The 23,633-nt window shown below is 40.8% G+C and overlaps 1 protein-coding gene across 4 annotated transcripts in view; it reads right to left on the bottom strand.

The window, feature by feature from the left end:
• Positions 1 to 4,260: 4,260 nt before the first annotated feature.
• The window catches only part of cemip2 (cell migration inducing hyaluronidase 2), a 64,506-nt gene continuing 45,133 nt past the window's right edge, over positions 4,261 to 23,633 (bottom strand). For all 4 annotated transcript variants that reach the window (XM_036598487.1, XM_036598489.1, XM_036598486.1 and 1 more), the window contains exons 13-24: positions 23,240 to 23,371; positions 22,391 to 22,426; positions 21,821 to 21,976; positions 20,041 to 20,218; positions 16,606 to 16,821; positions 15,414 to 15,625; positions 13,272 to 13,454; positions 12,403 to 12,619; positions 10,881 to 10,982; positions 10,646 to 10,791; positions 8,983 to 9,089; positions 4,261 to 8,541 (exon numbers count right to left, since the gene is read on the bottom strand). In XM_036598487.1, coding sequence (XP_036454380.1) covers positions 8,345 to 8,541; positions 8,983 to 9,089; positions 10,646 to 10,791; positions 10,881 to 10,982; positions 12,403 to 12,619; positions 13,272 to 13,454; positions 15,414 to 15,625; positions 16,606 to 16,821; positions 20,041 to 20,218; positions 21,821 to 21,976; positions 22,391 to 22,426; positions 23,240 to 23,371 — 1,882 coding nt within the window. In that variant the 3' untranslated portion in view covers positions 4,261 to 8,344. The remainder of the gene's footprint in view (positions 8,542 to 8,982; positions 9,090 to 10,645; positions 10,792 to 10,880; positions 10,983 to 12,402; positions 12,620 to 13,271; positions 13,455 to 15,413; positions 15,626 to 16,605; positions 16,822 to 20,040; positions 20,219 to 21,820; positions 21,977 to 22,390; positions 22,427 to 23,239; positions 23,372 to 23,633) is intronic.

The following is a 23,633-nucleotide window of genomic DNA, read 5'->3' as shown; positions in this document are numbered from 1 at the left end:
GTATGGCCTCTGCCTTGTTACTATTCAGACTCAGGAAGTTCTCAACCATCCATGTCCTCACATCAGCTAAACAGTTAATGAAAAACCAAGGGCAGTAAACTGCCTGATGGTTTAGTATATAGATCTGCACATCTTCCACAAAGCAATGAAACTGCAACCCATGTCTCAAATAAATAATTTCACTGAAACTAGGCTTGGGCAATTTCATGATGTTCTTGTCACAATGCTATTTCACCAATGTGAGGTAGTGATCAGCAACTTTGGCGCACAAATGTTTAACAGTGTGAAAAAAGAAGATCTAGACTCAGATACAACAAACTATTATGGAAAAATTGTCAAAAAGGGCCAAATATGAGCCTGAAAGTTTGACATAGAAAGAATTACCAACAAAATAACCTTTTTTCTACTGCAAAGGAAATGTTTTCATGCAGTGGAGAAAGTTTCTTTCAAAAATCATGACATCTGTCAGTGAGCACTTCAATGCCACCATGTGGCCAAGTTAGAAAATACAAATGCAATCTTTATAAGGCTGCTTTTTTCAATGGTTTAGTTAAACCATTTTCCTTCTGCACTGTAACATATTTCCAAGTGAAACATGGTATCAGGGAGGGTCTCTGAGCTGAGCATTTTATGAAGCTTGTTTTGTCCACTCTTAGCTTCAACAGACTCTGCTTTTTCAATGAAAAAAAAATACTTTTTAAAAGTTTAAGCAAACAAGCCAATAACTACACCAAAAAAATGTATTACTTGTTGGCAGCCCTACTTTGGGAGGAAGGGTAAGTGCTGATAGCATAATACATGATGTGCTGTGAAAAATTAGCTCCTTGCTCAAGAGAAAAAAAAGTGAGGCACACCACACTGTAGCAAGGGCTAGCGATAGCTACAGCTAAATGCTGAAAAAATAGCATTTTACACTGGTCTAAGCTGGTTTATGCTGGTCTGGTGCTGGTTTAGCTGGTCACCAAGCAGGTCCTGCTGATTGACCAGCATACCAGCATCCAAAAACCAACTTATGCTGGTTTTGCTGGTGACCAGCCATGCTGAATTTTCTAGCAGGATCGGCAGCTAAAATTAGCCAAATGTCTTGCTTGTCAAGTATAGATAATGTAACAAAACAACAAAAAACTTACTTGAAATGTCAAGCTCTGCACTGATAAGACTCCAGCTGCGCTAGCAAGCTATCACTCTATTTTTATTTCATTTAACCAGAGTGCATTGCTTGAAAATGTCCTGTTTAATGCTTTTTTTTCAGATTGTCCTGCAACTCTTTTCCAGTGACCGCTGCTCTTTCCTTCTGATTAGTCTGAGAGAAATCTTGCATGGTGCCTGTGTTCGAGGATGATTAGTTGTGGTTTGAACTTTCCACTTGCATATGATCAAACCATTTGCACTGACACAGATGTTCAAGTCTTTGTTCTGGCTCTGTAACTTTTTGTGTTGTTTAATAATGTTGTCCCTATGAATGTAAGGAAGCTCATTCACCTTCATCACTTGTTGTGAAAATCTTCCCAACCAATGGCAACGTCTTTTGTAATGATACCAGGTCCAATTTGCACAAAAATGTTTTTATTTTTGCAACATCTTAGCAACCACCTGGGATACCACAACAACAGCCTAGCAACACATTAGAAAGATGTGGGATACCATAACAACAGTCTGGTAACTTCTTAGCAGCCACCGGGGATTCCACAGCAACAACCTAGCAGCACCTTAACAACTACAGTGGATACCACAAGAATGGCCTAACAGCACCTTAGCAATCACCTGGGACACCATAGCAATGCCCAAGCAACACCTTAACAACCACCTAGTATAACAAGGAACAGCATAGCAACACCTTAGCACCACCTGACAACACCACAGCAACAGCCTAGCAACGTTTTAGCAACCACCAGGGATTCCACAGCAACAACCTAGCAACACCTTATCAACTACAGTGGATGCCACAGCAATGGCCTAGCAAACACCTTAGTAACCACCTGGGACACAATAGCAAACCCTTAGCAACCACCTGGGACACCATAGTAACAATCACAGCAATGGCCTAGCAACACCTTACCAACCACCTGACAATACCATAACAACAACCTAGCAATGTTCTAGCAACCACCTGGGATTACATAGCAACAACTTAGCAACACCTTAGCAACCACCAGAGGATACCATAGCAAAAGCCTAGTAACACCTAAACAACTACCTGGGATACCACAGGAACGACATAGCAACACCTTAGCACCAACTGGTATAACAAGGAACAGCCTTGTGCAACGGCCTAGAATTACCTAATAACTACTTGGGACAGTATATTAAGGGCCTCATGAAGCCAATATTAAGTTTGTTCATAAACGTTCGCCACTGGTTTAATGTAGGAGTTTAATATTTTATTATCTATCAGTTCAGTTTTTTTAAAAAAAATGTGGATTCACACTTCATATTTTTCAGTCACATTTTTAAGTACTACATCAAAAGACATTGTGTAAATTTGAAGTAGATATATACACTGAAAGTATATTAAATAACAAAAAACAGAAGTGTCTAAATACTTGTTTCCCCTGACTGTATATGACCCCTTTATAGGACATGATCCAGCACTGAAGACGCTCCGTATCAAACACTTAGCCGTATCAGGTTTGGCCTGTGTCTGCAGGAATGTAACTGGAAAAGCAAGCAGCTGCCATCATGAGCATTTTTCATCAGGCGAAAAAAGGAAAGTGACGAGGTATGACAGAGCCGCAGTGGAGCGCCTGTCAGAATTCATACTGGGCTTAATAGATCAAATTCCCTCTGCACCCTCCGCACCGCTGGCAGGTAATACGGGAGGTAATTTGGTCAAAATTGCAGCCCTGATTTTGCAGGGAATCTACTAACAGTGTCATGTAGCAGGGGAGGAGGGGGGCACGGAACAGACAGAGAGAACGGCAAAGATGTGAGAGAGAGAAAAATAGAGAGAGAGAGAGAAAAAGCATAGATTATATTGTACCCAAAAAGGGGGGAAAAAATAAAAAATCTCTGCCCTCTAGTGGCGGCTCGTGCCAAGGCCTACACTGTGGCAGATGCTGCCAAGTGGCAATGTTTCCCTACAGCAGGTTCCTCAAATCCAGATGGCCATGGGCATCCCTGTCTGGCATTTTTCCTGCTTAAACATTGAAAGACTGGCTTGATTACAATCTGGCAAGTTGCATCAGGTGGACTGGAGCAGGGAAAAACACTGCACGTCTATAACTGAAACATTCCATTCTAGAGAAACTTACAGTGAGAACGGTTCACAGTGGTGGTGACAGAAACCAGACGTCTGAAGAGTTTGTCTCCTTCAAGTTCCTTCTAAGACGTTTTTATGTTTTCTGCGAAGGTTTTGGCCTAAAATGTAATTTTAAAATATGCATTCATGGTGGAAGAGTGTTTGAAGGCAAAATAAAAGTGCTTTTTTCAGATTTAGTACTAATTTACCATTATCATATTTCTACTAATGCCACGTGGACTTAGCTCCAGATTTTTATGTCACATGTTTCACGAATAGTCAAAACCAGAATGCTTGGTTAGATCATTTTTTGCCATATAATGACAGATTCCTACAGTAAATGTGTTCAATTTATACCAACTTGCAATTTAAATTTAGCAACGCTTCATTGCAGAGTTAGCCAAGGAAAGCTGATTTCCTGCAGTTACTATGCTGCGTTTATCAGTTAGAGCAACACCTTCAGAAAACACTTGTAGGTTCACTGATTATTTGGATAGAAAGGAAACAGTACTGTAGACATTACCACCCTTGATTCCCATCACCACCCCTGTAATGAACCATTTCTACTTTAAACCAATTTACATCAACCTTTTTCCCCCAATTTCCCTTTAAAGCAGTGGTCAACAACCCTGGTTCTTGCATCTACATTCTTGCAGAGTCAAGCTCCAACCACCATCTGCCACACTTTCTCCAGCCAGTGAACATCTTCTAATGTTCTTGATTTGCTAGATCAGATGCATTAGAGTTAGGCTGGTGGTGGTGGTGGTGGCCTGGCGGGAGTAAATGTTAAGTGACCGCTGCTTTGAAGGGACAGTTTGACCAAATATGCTAGCATGGCTGACACAAAGCTTGTAGTCACCAATTTGCATGATGTCAGTGTAATGCTAACTGGCTAACTATTTTTGTTAGTAACATTAGCTGTTCTGACCAAAGGCCAAAACATCCATAAAATATATAATAAATGCATATTACACCATAATCAGTGTGAGTATATGTATCACCACAAGAACGACACCACTTTCTTATCACAAAGTATAAATGTTTTATCACTCAAAATGAACAGAATATCAAATCTCAGCACAAAAGCTTTACTAAGGAAAACAGAAAATTACTAATTGAACAAATATAAAAAGGTAGAAAGGCACTTGTATATTGGTAACAAGCCCTTTTACATCTTGCGACACTCCCCACCATACAGCCAACACAATCTGACTTCAACATTGTCTACGATAAATCTCTCTTTTTACAATACAGTGGTTAACAAAAAGGCAATTTACCATCATTCAACAAGTCTTTAAATGGAAAATTCCACTGATTTTTGATTTAACATTTCTGCAAAATTCAATTAAGATGTGAACAAACTCACTCAGAGTGGTCTGATGGGAAATCAGTTCTGTTATAGAGTAATGGAATTGTTCACAGTGGTGGTCATATTACATGAAAAACTTACGAATGTGATGCCCGAAACATTGTTTTATGAGTTATGGACTGAAACCTAATTTTCTTAAATATATTCTAAGCCTAAGGCTACATGGAAGGCATTGTGAGGTGAAATATTCCTTAAAGAAAATGTATTTTTTCAAATGTACCACTATTTTACCAATAAAATGGCTACATTTGTGTTGTAGATGTTGCAACACCTGGTTCCTATCACCACCACTGTAAAGAAATCTATTGGTAAGTTTCTCTACAATGAACCACTTCACATCAAACCAATCTGAATGACTTTGAACATCTCAGCGCACGAATTATGCTGGAATTTTGAAAAGCTGGTGGAATTCCCCTTTCAAGAGAACACACAATTTGGCATTTCGTTTAACCCATAAAGTATATCAGAACCATCCATTCAACTGTGTTGGCAACAAAGCTGCTAATTAAGGGTCTACGGCCAAAAAATGACTTATTACTTCCACCTTTGGCACAACTTTTTGCCCCCCAGTGTCGTATGTACACATCACAAGAGGCATTTGTTGTAAGTGGCATTCTAGTCAAAAACCTGCATTGTGGACATAAAGAAAACAGCCGCGTTGAGTTTTGCACTGTAGAAAATGTAGAAAATTCCATAAAAAACACTTAGATAGATGCTTATGATCCGGCATACGCTTAACGCTATGAAACAGTACAAAGTGAGTTTAAATGAGTGTAAGCAGCCATGGGTTTATGGATGTTAGCAATGCTAGATCTCTAACATGAAATGGACACCATGAAAAAGAAGTATTAAATATGTAAAAGAGGACAGATGATTCATTTAGCCTAAGGATCTCACACTTAAACGCTGTAGAGGTATCAAGTCCAGTAATGGCTTCAGAAGCTCCAGGGAGGAGTACAAAACGCTAGCATTAGTAAGCTAACTTTGGGGTCAGCTTATAGAAACAGCTCAGAGAAAAATCTAATCCTTACCACAAATGAAGGCCATTAGCCAAGACATGTTTGGTGTCTGAAGTTTGCTTCCTTGGTTTTAGCACTGGCTAATGCAGCTAACACGTTATGGAAGCTAGTAGCCACAATTAGCATGGCACAAATCATCAGACACTTGCTTCAAACCACACTGAGGTGTCGAGTAATCTCTACTAGACTTGCTGAAGTGGTTTGTGGCACTGTATGACACTGTTATCTCCAAAAATGGACAAATGTATGGCTTCAAAACAGTCACTACTGCTGTTAGCTGTGCTAGCTGTTTTTACAGGTAACAGTATGTTAGCTGACTAGCTACATCTGAGGTAAGTCAGGAAAATCGTGTAAGAATTTTCACCAAATTATTTCTTAAAGGGCCCAGACACACCAAGCTGAGAAAGAACCAGCGGCAACTATGGTCGATGCTAGCTCAGCGTTGCCTCTCTTGTCAAAATTGGAACTTAACACGACTCTGCATAGCAGGAAAAACGTAAAACTGCAAAGTTTGAAAGTGATATATTGTTTAAATGTCTTACACGCTTCAAATGTCCATGTTTATGATAAATACAGTTTTCGAAAGTGAGCGTAAGAACGTTTGTACATTAAGCGGTTGGTGTATATTCATAACTATTTGACAATTTATTTATTTATTTTTTTTTAAGTCAACGTTACAAGCTTTCTCATATGCTAGACAATATTTCAAACTGATATTTGATGTATTTGTTGTACTCTGGAAAAGCAGAATGTTTCAGTGATTCCTTAGGTAATCCTACAGAAGTAAATGTTATATTTCCCTGTAGTGCTAATCCAGTGGGATGTAGTCCTATCAGCTTCAGTATTAGCATGAAATTGAAGCTCAACCCCCACCCAAACCCACTTGCATGCGCTAATAGAGATGGACCATCACAGACGTGGCTTTACAGACCTTTACTTTGTTGCTAAGTCCTTGAGTTGAGCGACGAAACAATCTTACACACAAGCAGTATTTATTATCAGCATATTTTGGTGGAACTGCTGATTGTATGTGGCAGAGAGCAGCATCTACCCTACTTTGATAAACTGTTAACAGTAGTTCTGCTGTGCTAAAGTTCCTCTTACTACTGATGCAAAAATGCACAAAATTCAGTGTGTGTGAAATCTACCAAAACACTCACTAATTAGAAAACAAGCTAGAGCCCAATTCATGTAAAAAACTGGCCCAAACCCAGCCCAAAACTATGTTCTGTCAGGGCTTGGGTCAGGTAGCAGACCTCTATGCCTATGTCCATGAAAAATATGAGAATTCTTATAGGTGCATCCCTAATTTATATAACAATATTACAGATTTCCTCATTGGGAATATAATATTCAAACACTGTTGGTTTAAAAAAATCAGGCATTCACATAGCAAAAGATGTTATAATGCCCATCCCTAGTGAAAAAAACATTGCTGCTGCACCAAAATAAAAATTCTTGATGGAAAACAAAATTCGGACATGCTCAGCCGAAAACAGAAACCGAAAACTTGCCAATTTACCATTTCATTTAGAATTTTGAACGAACGTTTTTTTTAATATGTATGTAGAGCGCATGGACATGGCTTTGGGGGGCGCACCTAGCAGTCAGAAGTTCCTCCAGCAGGGGGTGCTCCAACACGTAACTGGCTTTAGTGTGCATCATTTAAAGAAAAGAAACAGCCATAAACCTCAGCAGGATCTATTGAACGCATATAATTACAGTAACAACTTTAAAAACCAGGGGTAAAAAAGTTTATTACCAAAAGATGAGTTAGTTAGTATTATTAACGAGATTTCCATTAAAGAATTTTATTAAATCAGTTAGTGCTAAAGAGCTAAATTAATGACTGTAGAGCAGGCAGCTGTAGAGAACCGTGTTTGAGTGTTTCACTGTTGATCTGCTGCTGCTCAAACTGTTTGAACACATCTGTACTGACTAGAACAGGATAACGAAGAAAAGAAAGTGTTTTTAGTCACTATTTCTCGTTTTCATTAGCATTTAAATGGTATTAAGTGTTTGATTGTGATACTTCACTTATGTCTATTTTATGTTTATGTTATGCTTTTTTTGGCCAGAATATCTCAAAACCACTCCATTTTCAGCTGGAAATTTTCAGCGCGGATTCAACAAGCTTTAATTTGCAAAAACTGCGCTGACAAGAGGCAACTAGAGCCAACCGACGACCTGAGGGCTTCCCATGGCCGACATTCGGCTTGGTGCATCAGGGCCCTGAGACAGCACCGAGTGCAGTTAAAGACATGAACTCTAGTTTCAATTCAGTGCGACCTACAACTGAACCAGACTGCCCACTAAAGCATAAAGCCACTGAGGAAACTCCTCATCCTAGTTTTCTCGTTTGATTTGGCTGATTAACTGCTCTACTGTCAGTGTTAAGGATCCTTATCATAACTTTTCCTAACTTTGCTGTTTGATTCTCCCACTTGCTCAGTTCTTTCCTGTTAAAAGTTCGAGTTTTTCTGAAAGTGCAGCAGACGGTGCCATGGACTCAGACAAAATACAAACAACAGAGAGACAAAACGTACACATTCTCTTGCTCTCTCTCTCTCTCACATACGAACACATCCACCCGCACACTGTATAAAATACCCCAGCCCCAAATTTCTTTTTTTGCCATAAATAAATTAAGTTCATTAATTCACATTCAATGTGTTGTCCATCATGATGCTTGTTCACATTTGGGAAAGGTTCACTCCTTCAACTCAGGGCTTTCCTCAGCAGTTCTAGATCTTTGCGTGCAGGCGCCTCTGTGGGCGGAGGGCAGGCGTACTCCTCCAGGGAGAGGGGGATGTATCTCTCCTGCAGGCCAGCGGCCTCCTCGCCCTGACCGACCTGGAGGGACGCCCATGGCTGGGCCGATGATGACTTGTGGAAGCCGAAGAAGGCGAGACTTCCTGGAGGAAAATGATGGGAAAGAGAGAATCTATCAACATTTCCCATCTAGCAAAACTAAGAGAGTGTAAAAACTAGGGTGAATATCTGAATAGAGACAATTACTGTTTATTTGCTGAACTTCACATATTGGATAAAAATGAACCATTAAATGTGGCATGTGCAACAGTTATGGCTCATTATACATTTTATGTTTTATTGTTTTCCAATAAGTTAAACTAAGCAAATACATAGAAATTGTGCAGCAAAATTGGGCCAAAAATGCCATAATTGTGTTCTAATCACCATTAGCTAGCTACCACTTCAGCAATAGTGTCAATCTAATGATACTATCTAGCTGATATCAGATCAAGTACTTTATGTATGAGATCGGCTTGAGTGAGCTCCACCAACACTATTGCTGTAAACCTATCAGGATATACTGGTGAGTGTACAAAGCCAACCTTTCCCCTTCAGATCCGCCATTTTAGCTGCTCCCAGGGGGACCAGATATTGTGCGATGCCGGCAAATCCATCAGGCTGACCTCTCGAGGCTAGCAGAACAATTGACCTGGGGAAAAACACAACACTTACAATATATTAATTCGCTTATTCTGTATTCATGCTATTTTTATCCACCCTGAAAGTTCCTGTTATCTCACTGCATATGGACTAGTTCATATATGAACAGATAAGCACAGAAATTAAGCAGATATTGCATATTTCAGTCCCATTAAACCCTCTGGAGTCTGGAGTCTTACTCTTAGGTGTGCCATTTGATAACATCTCATCCAATCAAGGTTTCCTGATAAGCAGCCTCCTTGTTGTGCCAGGAACTGCATCATGGTCAGTTGGACTACGTCTAGGCCATCCAGGCTAACTCAGTGCTCCAAAATCATATACAATATCTAGGGCTGTCCCGAATACCATTTTTTGAGGTTCAAAACTTCGTCAATAATCTACAGTGCATAGTCAAATCCCATGTTAAAAGCACATCCACGACTTCAAACACTGTAAATATGAATCTTCAGGCAAGCCGTTTTCCTCGCAGAGTGCTGCGGGTTTTACAGCGTGGCTTCACTCTACCAGACCTGCTAGCCTCTCTTGACAGCAGGTTACAGGGTAATAGCACAGCGCATGCTTGGGCTAACCATGAACCATTATGTTGGGCTAACCATTATGAAGGTGGACTAACTCTAGGTATGAACATCACTGCCCTAGTAAAGGGCACTGTTTGCAGCCACCCTGGGAACACATGCTAGTTCAGTTATTTTAAAGAGAAGAAATGTTTATGCTGGGCTGTTTTAGGTTCGGGGGTGGCACGTGTCGGAGGTGCAGGGGGCAGCGCTGTCGCCTCACAGCAAGAAAGACCTGGGTTCGATTCCTGGCAGGGCGGCCAGGGTCCTTTCTGTGTGGAGTTTGCATGTTCTCCCTATATCTGCATGGGTTTCCTCTGGGTACCCCGGTTAAGCCACTTAGAAGATGTGTGTGTGTTATAGGTTCATTAGTACTATGTCTTTTTGTTGAAGAGCCTGAATATGGGTGGGATTTTTGTTGAATAACCTGAATACAGGTGGAGTTTTTGTTGACTGTAACTATAAGTTGTCCCAAGTTTCTCCGGAGAACCTCAAACATTATGGTATTTTGTTGTTTGCCTTTACTGATATCCTTCATTTAAAATACCCACAAAAAACTAATATATCCGAATCCCAAAATGAAAAACCAACCAAACCAACGAACAAATATCCAAAAAAGTTGAATATTCAGGTCTAAACCTAATAATATCCCTTACTTTGAGAAATTGATCTAGAAAACAATAAATTAAGAAGTTTTACCAAGAATGGGGCAGGTTTCTGGACTACAACAAGTCTGCTAGTGGGAGTCTAGTACAACTTTGAACCAAATCGCATGTGTTGAGCAGGACTTTCTTATTGTTTTTCCTTTTTTCTATAATGGCTGCCATTACACAGAGTGATGTAGCATTCTGTGTAGATCTTCCTCCTCTGAGGCAAATTCATGGACTGGAATCATGTGGCCAGATGTGAGTACAGGTATGAAAACTTGTAGAAACATGGACAGTTTACCCCTCCAGTATCTCCCTCTACATCATCCCCCCCTCATTCTTACCGTACTGGGATCCCAGCTTTGAAATACTGCTCCATTTTGGAGTCCAGCTTGGCAAAAAATGAATGTTTTGTGACTTTGCCAGTGCAGGCATCTATGGAAACCACGAGGAAGCCAATCTTGGTGAGGCTAAACTGCACGTTGTTCACCTAAGAGAGAGAACAATTCAACAACGTGGTCTTTCAGCTTGCTGTGTTTTGCTTAACAGTGGTTTGAGAAGGATTTTGGTGCTGCTTACAGTGATGAAGGCTTGAGTGTCGTTCTTTTGCTCCTCTGCGACGCTGAGGGGTTTGATCTGGGTCTGGAGGTAGCTGATTGATGGGTCACTTGAGAAGGCCAGCTGCAGGAAGGAAAAACAAAGGACATTACGTTTTAAAGCAAAGCACATGTAGACTTTGTTTTTTCAAAACCTGAACGAGCTGAGAAAATTATGATAAACTTCTAATTTTTGTGACCAGTTATTTTATTAAACCTTAAGAAACTGAGACCTTTTAATCTACTGATTACTGATCAATTTATCAACTGATAATAGAGAAAAAACATCATCACACCACAACACTTCCTCTTTCTACAAGCCTGAGAGAAAGAGAGAGAGGGAGAGAGAGAGAGAGAGAACAGACAGAATGAGGAAGCGAGACAGAGAGAAGAGATTGTCAGAAAAAGAGAGAGAGAAATGAAGAAAAGGAGAGAGAGAAACAAAGAGAAACAGAAAGAAGGAAAACAAAAAGAGATATAAATAAAATAAAGTGAAACAGAGAGGAAAAGACATAGACAAGAAGAAAAAGAGACAGAAACAGAAAAAAGACAAAGAGAAGGAAAGAAAATAGTAGAGAGAAACAAAAAGTAAAGAAAGAAAGAAAAAAGAAACACATAAAGAAAGACAGACAAAGTGAAAGAGAAGAAGAGAAGAGAGGGAGGGAAAAAGACAGACACAGAAAAGAGGAGTCAGACAGGGAGAGAAAGTGAGAGAGAGAAAGAAGAAAAACAAGAAAAAGCGAAAGACAAAAGAAAAGAAAGAAAGAAAAAAAAGATGGACAGAGGGAGCAAGAAAGACAGAAAGAAATGAGGGAAGGAAAAGAAAGAGTGAGAGAGAGAGAGAGAAAGAATGAAAAAGAAAAAGAGCAACAGAAAGAGGGGAGCAAATGTACGGAGCTGCACTTTGGACATCCTGTATAAATAAAAATAATGCACGGCCATGACTTAGTAAGACGTGGGAATAAGATCCTAATGTGTGGCCTTGACTTCGCAAGGCATGATCTCATTCCCACGCCTTACTAAGTCGTGGCCACACATTAGGATCTTGTTCCCACGCGTTATTTTTATTTATATTGGATGCCACCAGCAGGGCTCTGTACAAAAGAGAAAAAGACATCAAAAAGACAGAAAAGGAAAGAGAGAGAAAACAGGGGCAGAAAAGAAAGATAGAGAGAGCAAGAGAGAAAGAGGGAAGGAAAAGAAAGAGCAAGAGAGAGAAAGAAAGAAAGAAAGAAAAGAGAGAGAAGGGAAGAGACAGAACAAACTTCCAACGCATGATCCTGAAGTGGAGCGAAAGAGAAAAAAAAGAAAGAAACTCAATGAAAGTGAACGCTGAATGTTCTGTTTGTGGATGGTAGTTTTCTTTAAGCAGTACTGAGCTGCTCCTGTTTAACCTCCCCATTAAAAATCGTTATAAACGGGACTGTGATCAGTTACAGACAGTCAGAGCTACTGATTTCTACTGAACTACACAGAACAAACAGCAGGAGGTGGTCAGATCTGACCTTGGAGGCTCCACAGCGGCTGCAGGACTGGACCGGTTTGGGCATGGGCACGGCGGCGCTGGGAGCCCGGCTGTATTTGGGGTAAGCTGCGGCTGTGCAGTTGCAGGTTTGTTTGGTGCTGGTGGTGGCCGTGATCTTCACCCGCTCACAGCCGCGGATGGAGCAGTAACTGTGACCGCTGCGGCCGTGCCGGGCACGAGCGTACAGCCACAGCAGCCTGAGGGGAGACAGAGAGACACCTAATTCAAACATTCTGTATACAAACAGTTTCAGCATGATAGTGTACTTTTAGATGCTCATCTTAAGTGAGGTGCTTTAATTAAACATCTCGTAGTTGCTTTTAAAGTCGGATTGTATCAGTGAATACAATAATATCAGTATCAGTATCAGGTTTTAATATCAGTATCGGAATAGAAAGTGTGTGTAGTTTGGCTTAAATCCTGCTGAGACAGTGAATGTGTTTAATAATCAGATAACTACAAAAAATCAGATTTTGTCAGTAATCCAATCAATGTGTTTACATGCACTTGAGTAATCAGATAATGGAAAACTCCGGATCTACACGAGTCTGCTTTGCAACCAGCCAATAAACTCACAGAAAAAAGGTGATATCAACATAAAATAAAACTTAATGCTTTTAACCCCCACATGCGCAGACTGAGAAATGCGAAAGAAATCAGAGTAAGAGTTTATATGCACTGAGAAATCTGATTACTGAGCTAAAATCCAGCCTCTTTATCGGATTTCTTACTCAGATTTCTAGACCTTACTCAGATCTAAGAAATCCGAGTATTCTGTTCACATGACCATTTGAATAATCAAATAACGCACTCAGTATCTACACTGTTATGACTGTTATGCCCTCTTACCCAGTAGATTTGTCGAAGAAGTATTTCCTATCCATGGCTCGTTTTTCCAGCTCGGCCAGAGAGGAGACGGAGCCGTAGTCCTCCATTCCATCAAACACGTTGTTCTGCCGATGGTAGAAGTCCGATATCACCTGGAAGGCCGTGTCTGATGGATAGCAGAGGCCTAATAGAGTCCAGTCTCCACTACAACAGCAGCACATTAACACAGAAAACACATTTTTAGTATATTTTTATGCTAATTTCAAGTCGGGAATTGCTTTTTAATTGGTTTTTCAATTGCTGCTGCACAGCAGGTAGAGGTTCAGTGATAATGTGCTTATTGTGATTTGGATGGCAATATCGTGCCTTTGCCTTTGAGGTATGAAATCAACTGAGTTAAGAAAGAAAAGTCCAAGGTATCTGAACATTTGACATACACTGTATGGACAAAAGTATTGGGACACCTACAGAAGCTTTTATGACATCCCATTCTAAAACCATAGGCATTAATATGGAGTTGGTCCCTCTTTGAAGCTTTAACAGCTTCCACCCTTCTGGGAAGGTTTTCTACAAGATTCTGGAGTGAGTCTGTGGGAATTTATGCTCATTGAACTGGTTATTGAGTCAGCAAAGCGTTGGTGACTTGTATGCATTATGGTCCTCAGCACTCGGCGATTCGCTCTGTGTTGCTGTGGTTCCTAAATTCTTCCACCTCTCAATAACACCACTGAGGAGGGAAGAAATTTCACAAACTGACTTGTTTCAACGGTGGCGTTCTATTACAGTATCACGCTCGAATTCAGTGAGCTCTTTAGAGCGACCCATGCTTCCACAAATGTTTGTAAAGGCAGGCTGCATGGCTAGGTGCTTGATTTTATACACCTGTGGCAATGGAGCCAAATTAAACACTGGAATTCAATGATTAAGAGGTATATCCCAGTACTTCTGTCCATATAGTGTATAAACAAGGGCAAAATTAAAATCAGATTTCTGATTCCATCTGACAGCTCTAAGAATTTTCGCTGGTGATCTTATCCCGAATGTAGTTGATCAGCCAAAGCATGCATACGATGCTAAAGTAGCTTACAAGCAATGAAAGCTTATACCTCACCAATTAACATCATGCAAACTGCATGCATAAATCACAAATGGGCAAAAGTACAGACAAAATTCAGGCCTCTATGTGGCTCCTACTGCAGTTTCAGGCATCCATACATCCATCCATCATCTAAACCGCTTATCCTTCTGGGTCGCGGTGGGGTGCTGGAGCCTATCCCAGCTGTCATTGGGCGGAAGGCAGGATACACCCTGGACAGGTCGCCAGTCCATCGCAGGGCAGACAGACAGACATATACACACTCACACACACACACACACACACCTAGGGGCAATTTAGCACGTCCAATTGGCCTGACTGCATGTCTTTGGACTGTGGGAGGAAACCGGAGTACCCGGAGGAAACCCACGCAGACACGGGGAGAACATGCAAACTCCACACAGAAACGACCCTGGTCACTCGGCCGGGAATCGAACCCAGGCCCTTCTTGCTGTGAGGCGACAGCGCTACCCACTGCGCCACCATGCCGCCCCGTTTCAGGCAAGTAGTGATAATTTATGCATGCAGTTTGCATGATGCTAATTGGTGGCATATAAGCTTCCATTACTTATTAGCTACATTAGCCTCGTAGCTCCAGTGCAAAACTGAAAAAGCAGACACCAAAGATGATGGACTACATTTGGAATAAAGGTCAAATTATGTCATTTTGAACCTTTGTTAAAGCAGAATTCCTTAAATTTTTCTAAATTTCTGCACAATTAAATGATTAAGATATAAACAATGTCATTCAGAGTGGTTTGGTGTGAAATGCTCTGTTCTAAAAGGAACTTATTAAGGCAGAACTGTTCACAGTGGTTTTGATAGGAACCAGACGTCCACCCAAATGGTCCCTAAAAATACTCTAATTTTCTCAGGTTGATCACTACTTTACTACTATAAGGATTACATATAAACACTCAGAAGACACATGTAGGTTCACTGAAAAGAGATCTAAGTCAGTTAGTTTCTCTACAATGAACCATTTCACATCAAACCACTCTGAATGCCTTCGTTCACATCTAAACCAGTGAATTTCAACAGCTTTGTTTAGTTCAGCTGTGGCTCACAGGTCGAAGTTGACGAGCGACAGGACGATCTCTTTGGGCGCCTCTCTGCTCCAGTGCAGCGTGTAGCTCTTGCTCATCATCAGAACGGGCTGGTACTGCTGCGAGAGCGCTCCCTGGCTGTTGATGCCTCTCAGCACAAAAGGCTTATCGGGGTACTCGTCTCTGGTGATCGACAGGCTCAGGTTGGGCACACCCTGAGTCTTTATGTACACCTGTAAACAACAGAGGATGAAGTGTAACATGATTAACACAACTGTGTACATAACAAACTTTACACTTTACACAAAATAAATAGGAAAATCAGTTCAAAGTGCATCTCAAGCCCATCAATACGAAATTAAAATTAAATCTAAATGAGATTAAAAACATTTAAGACTTAATACAGTGATAGGAAACAAGTGTTCAGACACTTTTGTTTTGGTTATTCAATAACCTTCCAGTGCATACACCTACTTCCAATGTACACATAATGAATTTTGACTTGTGTCTACGGTAAGAAGTAATACGTTTTTGGTAGCATTGTGGTTCAATTTTGGTCCTTTCCTCTCAGCAAACTGTCTTCAGGTCCTCGAGAGAGTCCCACTGATATTGACGCAATTTCAAAATCCCCAGTAATTTTCAATGGGACTCAAATCATGAGATGGCTAGGCCACCTTCACCTTTCTAGAAACCAGTCTTGAGCTGTTTTGGCTTCATGTTTGGGGTCATTGTCTTGTTGAAACATCCAGCTTCTCCTCTTTCATGGCTGATGAGATTAACAACTCTAATACCTTCTGGTACATCACTCTATCCATGTTTCCAGTACTGATTTCAGAGCAGCAACCACACATAATGATGCTCCCACCTTCATACTTCACTGTGGAATTCTATATCTGAATTCTTGCCAAAGAAGCATCTCATATGGTGACACTAGGACAATTTGCAAGATAAAATTCTTACTTTTGCAGTATTTATAGATATTAGAACTAGATTTAGATTTTTTTTTACTATTACACATATTTTAACATATTGTCTGAATACTTGTTTCCCCTGACTGTACTTAAATATACTGATTTAAATATTTATGATATGTAAAGTGAATGTATAGCAAAATGGCAATAACTCTAGATCGCCAAAGGATGTCGTATTAGAATACATCACTTTATATGTTGTGTGTAACTACAAAGGAAAATGTCCAGGTTCATTTCCTGACCTGAGCGTAGCGGCCGCTGCACACACATCCGTTCCACTGCGGCATGTTCACACAATCGGGGTGGCGGACCAGATAGTTGTCGGCTCTCACTGCGTACGTGTCGGGGTAACCGCTCACCGAACCGTCCAGGTCGTGGAAAATTGAGTTCTTGTCACCATCTAGATCGTTGTCCTCAAACCACTGACCCGGCCTCCCAAAAAACGCCCGAAGGGTCACCTAGGGATATAAGAGACAAAAGGAAAAGGGTTATTCTAAAATGTGGTCATCTGTCAAATGTTAATAAGATAAAGTCATGTGTCATACGCCTTGCTGAAGTACACTAGATTCCATCTGATGCAGATCTAGAACCCAATGGAGCTAGCTTGGAGAGCCCTGTGTCCAGCTCTTAACATGAGACAACACCTCAGTATGCAACATTAACAGAACCTTTGAAAGGCTTCCCGAGATCATAATTAACATCACAAGGTCATCATAGGTCAAACAGGGTCAAAAACCTCAGTGAGCTAATAAGCTAGCTAAACAAACTTTGTAATTCAACCCATTTTTTGTATTTTTGTACTGAAACAACAAACTAGGAACACATGACCAGTAATATCTGAGAGAAATTTTGTGTACCGGCGTAGCTATTTTAATACATTGGGCTACATTAAAATTTTTATCCCCCACATAAAGCGTTTTAGGACATCTCACTATCTAGTCGCTACCTTATAAAGAAATAAATAACACTGCTGTTAACTCCAAGTTGTGAAAGGGTCCTGATGTAATTAGCCTAGACTTTTGCTAGCTAGCTAGCTGCCATCTTTGGCAGATGAATAATACTGTTAACTCTAAGCTGAGAAAGTGTACTGTTGTGATTAATTGGCCTAGACTTTTGCCAGCTGTCTAACTAGTCTGGTACATACATAATACTGTTGTTAAATCCATGATTTGAAATTGTCCTGATGTAATTAGCCTAGACTTCTGCAAGCTAACTAGTTACCATCTTTAGCAGATAAATAAAACTAAATCACCACTGTGAAAGTGTAATTTTGCTAACTAGCTAACTTGTTGCCTTCTAAGTAGATAAATAGCACTGTTAACTCCAAGTTGTGAAAATGTCCTGATGTAATTAGCCTGGATTTTTGCTAGCTATCTAAGCTATTTGCCATTTTTGGCAGATAAATAATACTGTTGTTAAAGTGTCCTAATGTAATTAGCCTAGACATTTGCTAGCTAGCTAGCAAGCTAGCTGCCACCTTTGGCAGATAAATAACACTGTTAACACCAACTTGAAAAAGTGTACAGATGTGATTAATTAGCCTAGACTTTTGCTTGCTATCTAACTAGTAGCCATTTGGGTAGATAAATAATACTGTTGTTCAGTCTACATTGTGAAAGTGTCCTGAATTAGCCTAGACCTCTGAGAGCTAGCTAACTAGTTACCTTATCTATCTTTGGCAGTTAAATAATACTGTTAACTCTATGTTGCGGAAGTGTCCTGATGTGATTAGACGACATATTTGCTAACTAGTTAGCTGCCATCTTCGGCACATGAATAATACTGTATCAACTCAACATTGTGAAAGTGTCCTTTTGCTAACTAGCCAACTTGTGGCCATCTTTAGAAGATAAATAGCACCGTTAACTCCAAGTTGTCAAAGTGTACTGATGTAATTAACCTAGACTTTTGCTAGTTAGCTAACTAGTTGCCATCTTTGGCAGATAAATAATTCTGTTGCTAACTCCAAGCTGTGAAAGTGTCCTAATGTAATTAGTTTAAACATCTGCTAGCTAGATAGCTAGGTGCCATCTTTGGCAGATAAATAATACTGTTAACTCCATGTTGTGGAAGTGTTTTGATGTGATTAGCCTACATATTTGCTTGCTACTTAGCTGCCATCTTTGGCGGATAAACAATACTGTTGCCAATTCAACATTGTGAAAGTGTCCCTTTGCTAACTATCTAATTGTTGCCATCTTTAGCAGATAAATAGCACTGTTAACTCCAAGTTGTCAATGTGTTCTTCTGTAATTAACCTATATGGTTTCCTAGCTATGTAGTTAGTTTCCATCTATCAGCTATCTAGTTAGCTGCCAACTCCAAGTTCTTAAAGTGTCCCAGTGTAATTAGCCTAGACTTTTGCTAGCTAGCTAACTAGCTAGGTGCCATCTTTGGCAGATAAATGATACTGTTGTCTGATATAGGCATTCCATATTAAAACTCGTGCCCAGAGAAGCTAAAAAGCACAGCTTTTGGCTCTGGACTTTGAGAGTTCTTTGCGTCATTACTGTACTGGTCCTTGGGGGTGGCTGTTTGCAATAACTGTGACTTCTAGGGGTTAACAAAAAGCGCTTTATGGATCAGGCCAATCCCCCAATAACATGCTAGTAAAACCTTACGAAAGGATCTGTCCTCCACCAGGCCCCCTACAGCCCTAACCAGAGCTATTTATAAGCCCAGCGTGAGTTTGTCAATGAATGATGCCAGTCTGCGTCCAAAACATAATGAGGAAAAGGAACAGAAATGCAAGTGAAGTCAAACCGTTTGGCACAATTTTTCAAGGAACTCCACCCACTGTTGGCCCAAGGACCGAAGAAAAGGCTTTTCCACAGCCCATGTGTTGGAAAGTTCAACTACTTTTAACAAAAAGTTTTTTATCCTTGCTTTTCCACAACAGGGAAGAGCTATATCCACCTTTACTCATCCTCAGGCCTGAGTTTAACCTCTTTATTGAAAGAGATTTCCAAAAGCTTTCATCTAGAGATGTTCGTGAAGTACTTGGCGAGTCATATATCGGCGCATGAGAAGGTGCAGCACAAAATGTGCTTGATGCTTCTGCAACACAAGTTCACTAGTAATGGGTGGTAGACCAGCTCATTCTTCCTCAGGTGTGAGTTTTGTCATAACTGTTAGATCAATATGCCATAAATAAGCACAGATAATGCAATACAAACAGCTTACGCTATCTTCTTTAGCTGAATGGCTGAGTTAGGGATGTTTTAGTCACGTCTCAAATGAAAATGAAAACGTAGCAGACCCTCAGTCACCTCCTGCTGTCTACTCCTGTGGATTTTTTCAGATCTGAAGCAAGATTGGAGCTTGATTCTCTCTTATTTCTCAATAATGAAAGCTTTAAGTGTGGTTTATCTGATGAGGACAGTTTTGGTGTCTACCAAGTCTTCCAGGTGATTGTTAGAAGTCCCATTTTCTCTGTAGCTTTAAATCATGTTCTTTAACTCCCCTTTCCCCCCCTCACTTATTTTCCTGATGTTCTCCTTCCTTATTCAAGTGGCTCATTTATATCTAATCTCCTCAAAACCACCTCTTGAGAAGTTACTAATATGTACTTAATGACTGTTTGAGTGGAAATTAAATAAATGATGGGTGATCTCTGACACGGCGCGGAATAGGCCTTGTATATAAAAACATACATAAATTTGTGTAAAAGTACTCACGCTGGGCAGGAAGTAGAGGCTGGACAAGTTGTTTCTTGGGGTGAGCTGCCAGGCGTTTTTCAGGTTGAAGCCCACCGCGCTGGTGAAGCGTTCAGACGTTGAGGTGTATGATTTAAATGTGCTCCGGAGCAGCCGCACAGGACCGTCATAAATCTGAAAGCCACGGATGGGGAACGTTCTGCAGGTAGAAAACAGCACATGCAGACAGTCACAGTGAACCAGCCAGTAAAACCCAGCGAACTTGTTTTCAGTGGACACTTTATTAGAAACTACTACTTGCAGCTATTCTGTTGGTAAACTGTTTGTTTCCTTCGTCAATGGTCACAGAGCTGGTCCTGCCTGGATATTTGTCGGTGGTGGTCTTCAAGTGAAGGGTTAACTTACTGAGAATGGAATATAATGAATATAGTAGACCTATAAAGAAGGTGTTTCCAATAAAGTGGCCAGTGAGTGGAAGTAAATAGAGGGTGTTTCTAATAAAGTGGCCAGTGAGTGGAAGTAAATAGAGGGTGTTTCTAATAAAGTGGCCAGTAAGGGGAAGTGCAAGGTGGGTGTTTCTAATAAAGTGGCCAGTAAGTGGAAGCACACAGTGGGTGTTTCTAATAAGGTGGCCAGTGAGCGAAAGTGCACAGTGGGTGTTTCTAATAAAGTGGCCAGTGAGCGGAAGTATGAGGTAGGGGTTTTTAATAAAGTGAAATTTTGATTTGCATTTTATAATTACAATGTAATAAAGTATACTAACACACTGTGTTCTGATAAGATTTTCAGTAGAAGAATTACTCCAGTGTATATGTGGCTTTGGCATTCCAACCAGCGTCCCAGGGGAGCACTAAAACTTTCGGCACAGCAGTTAAGTAGAGCGCGCGTCTAAACAGCTGCAAAACTGACCAACGCGATGAAACTATCCATCAGCACTCGACAATCTCCACAGAAAAACGGCACCAGCTGAGAGATCCCCTCACTCAGGAAGACTTCACCATCAAGATGTCAAATAATACGGTGAGTGTTGTGGTTTACTTTAGTCAGGAGGGTTAGTGGTTCATCTAGTGATGTGGAAGGGCCTCATTAGAGAGCAATGACCACAAGTTACACTCATATTTGTGACATTTTATCGATTTGAGCCAGATGCCACAATAACACAGTAGTGCAGAAACCAGATATTAGCTCATTAACTTGACTTGACTAACTAGGTATAGGTTCAGCTTTCATACTGTGTCAATATTATTGTCAAATTCAAACAATACAGATGAGACATTCCAGAGTCCAATAAATGGCTGATATATTTGGCCATATTTCTCTACTTATGATATATAAACTGGACACTGCTAATTTTAGGTAAAGCTTACATAAGCATTACCCTCACCAACCAGGGCTGATGTGGCTCCCACACAGCTTTAAAAGAGCTTTGCTTTCATCCATGGCTTCTTTCTCAAAAGCTAACAACCAAGCGAAAGCTTACCAAGCAAGCACAACAGAGCTCGCAAGCTCGTTCATCTGTTTGTCTGCCTGCCGTCCGTTTGTTCAACCGGCCTTGCTAACGTTTCATGTGTGTACATTCCCTGGTTGTACAAACAGCATTAAAGTGAAGAAGTTTACCTTTTTCAGACGTGACCATATAAAAGGTGTATAGTGTTTTTAGCGAGCCATTTTGTGTTGAGCATAAAGGTTTTACTGTTGTTATCCCCACAGAGCTTGAGGCTTTGCTCTGCAGCCAAATATGAAACTCTAAATGTGGTTCTTTGTCAAAGAGACTCAAAGTAGTTTTTAATCTCTCCCTCACTTGTTTCGGGGCAGCGTCCTCATCTTGTTGTCCACTCCTCCTGCACCCCAGTATTTATTCTGCCCTCCGTTAAAGCCGCGATTCTTGCTCTCCCCCACAAACAGAGACTCGGACACCTCCTGACTGGAGCCGATGTCTTTAGGGTAACTGCCATCACTGAGAGAGAGAGAGAGAGAGAGAGAGAGAGAGAGAGAGAGAGAGAGAGAGAGAATTTAATTATTATTGATTATTATGACTTTCAAATTGTAATGTCTCCCTGTCCCCCCGTCCACCCCATTTATCACTAGTGAGTTTTGAGAGAGAGAGAGAGAGAGAGAGAGAGAGAGAGAGAGAGAGAGAGAGAGGGAGGAAACAGTAACACTGTTCATTAGTGATGGCTGGAGGGCAGGAAGAGAGAAGCTGATGTTTGAGGATGAAAACTAAAAGCTCTCTCGTCGCCGACTGACTCCAGAATATTCCGCAGCAGATCCAGGCGACCGTTAGTTGGAATAAAGAGATGTTCGTTCTGCTAATGAGCCCACAGTGAAGGAGAGAGACAGAAAAACACATCCACACACTTCAAAGACGTACCTGGCGAACGACAGACCGACGCCGTTGTCTGCAAATCTGTAGAAACAGAAACAAAGTGCAGTCACGTTCTATTAATGTGAATCACAATCGTTCTATTAATAATAAATCAAACTCTGTATAAATCAAATTCTGTGTAAATCAAACTGAAAAAATCAGTTCAATGCAAACAACACAAAGACAGTTCATGTTTCAGCTGATTCACTGTATTGTTTTGTTGTGTATATATGCTCTTATTCTATATTTGATGTCTGTAACATGCACCAAAAATGTTGGGACAGGCATTTTTACCACTGTTTTCATTACCTTTACCTTAACAAGGTTCACTAATCCTTTGGGAACTTAGTTGTAGTTGTGAAAGTGGATTTTTTTTTTCCTACTCTTGCTTGATACAACACCTCAGTTGTCTCCCTTGCCGTATACTGGGCTTTACAATGTGCCACACGTTCTCAGTGGGAGACAAGTCTGGACTGCAGGCAGGCCAGTCAAGCATCTGCACTCTCTTCCTATGAAGCTATGGTGTTGTAACACAGAATGTGTTTCGGCACTGTCTTGCTGAAACAAGCAGTATAATCACTCCAGCTGGTTTCCTGATACGCTTAATCTGTTTGTTTAAGGGAAAAAATGGCTCTTCTTAACATTTGGGTTGCCGACCCCTGGCCTAGTCCTTTATGAGCAAGGGTGGGTCGAGGCTTGCCACAAAAATGCATCAGCAACAGATCCAACAGTTTCAGAATAACACTCCTCAACACTCCTGTAAAGCTCGTGCAACCTCACAACAGTAGCTACGAAAGCAGGCATTTGTGGGTGGAGCCTGGGCAGGTCAATTCTGGATGGTAATGTGTTACTTACCCAGAATTCTGGATGATGATGTCACCTCCACGAATCCAGGCGCCCAGGTCGTTGTTCTTGAAGGAGATGAGGGTATCAATCAGAGCAGCCACTCGCGGCTTGGAAGGGTCCGAGTCCTCATGGGGGCGGAACCTGAGATGGGAGCGAGACAGCAAGACAAATTCATATCATAAGTTACCTTTCCATATTACTTGATACTGAGTATTGGCAAAAATTTGCACGAATTTGCTAATGCTAAATTATGCGCTCTTCGAAACTGAGCCACTCACGAAATATGGCTCTCTTTTCACGTTCTGGTGTGCATATCTGTTATCTTAGATCTGATAGGCCACTAAAAATGAAATACTGTATCTGTGGGTTGGCCAAATAATGACCGCGAGCTGCTGTGCTGCGT

The sequence above is a fragment of the Colossoma macropomum genome, unplaced genomic scaffold (genome assembly GCF_904425465.1).
Source record: "Colossoma macropomum unplaced genomic scaffold, Colossoma_macropomum, whole genome shotgun sequence".
NCBI classification, from domain to species: domain Eukaryota; kingdom Metazoa; phylum Chordata; class Actinopteri; order Characiformes; family Serrasalmidae; genus Colossoma; species Colossoma macropomum.
Note: the sequence above shows the minus strand (reverse complement) of the source record. Positions and strands in the feature narration are given on the sequence as shown.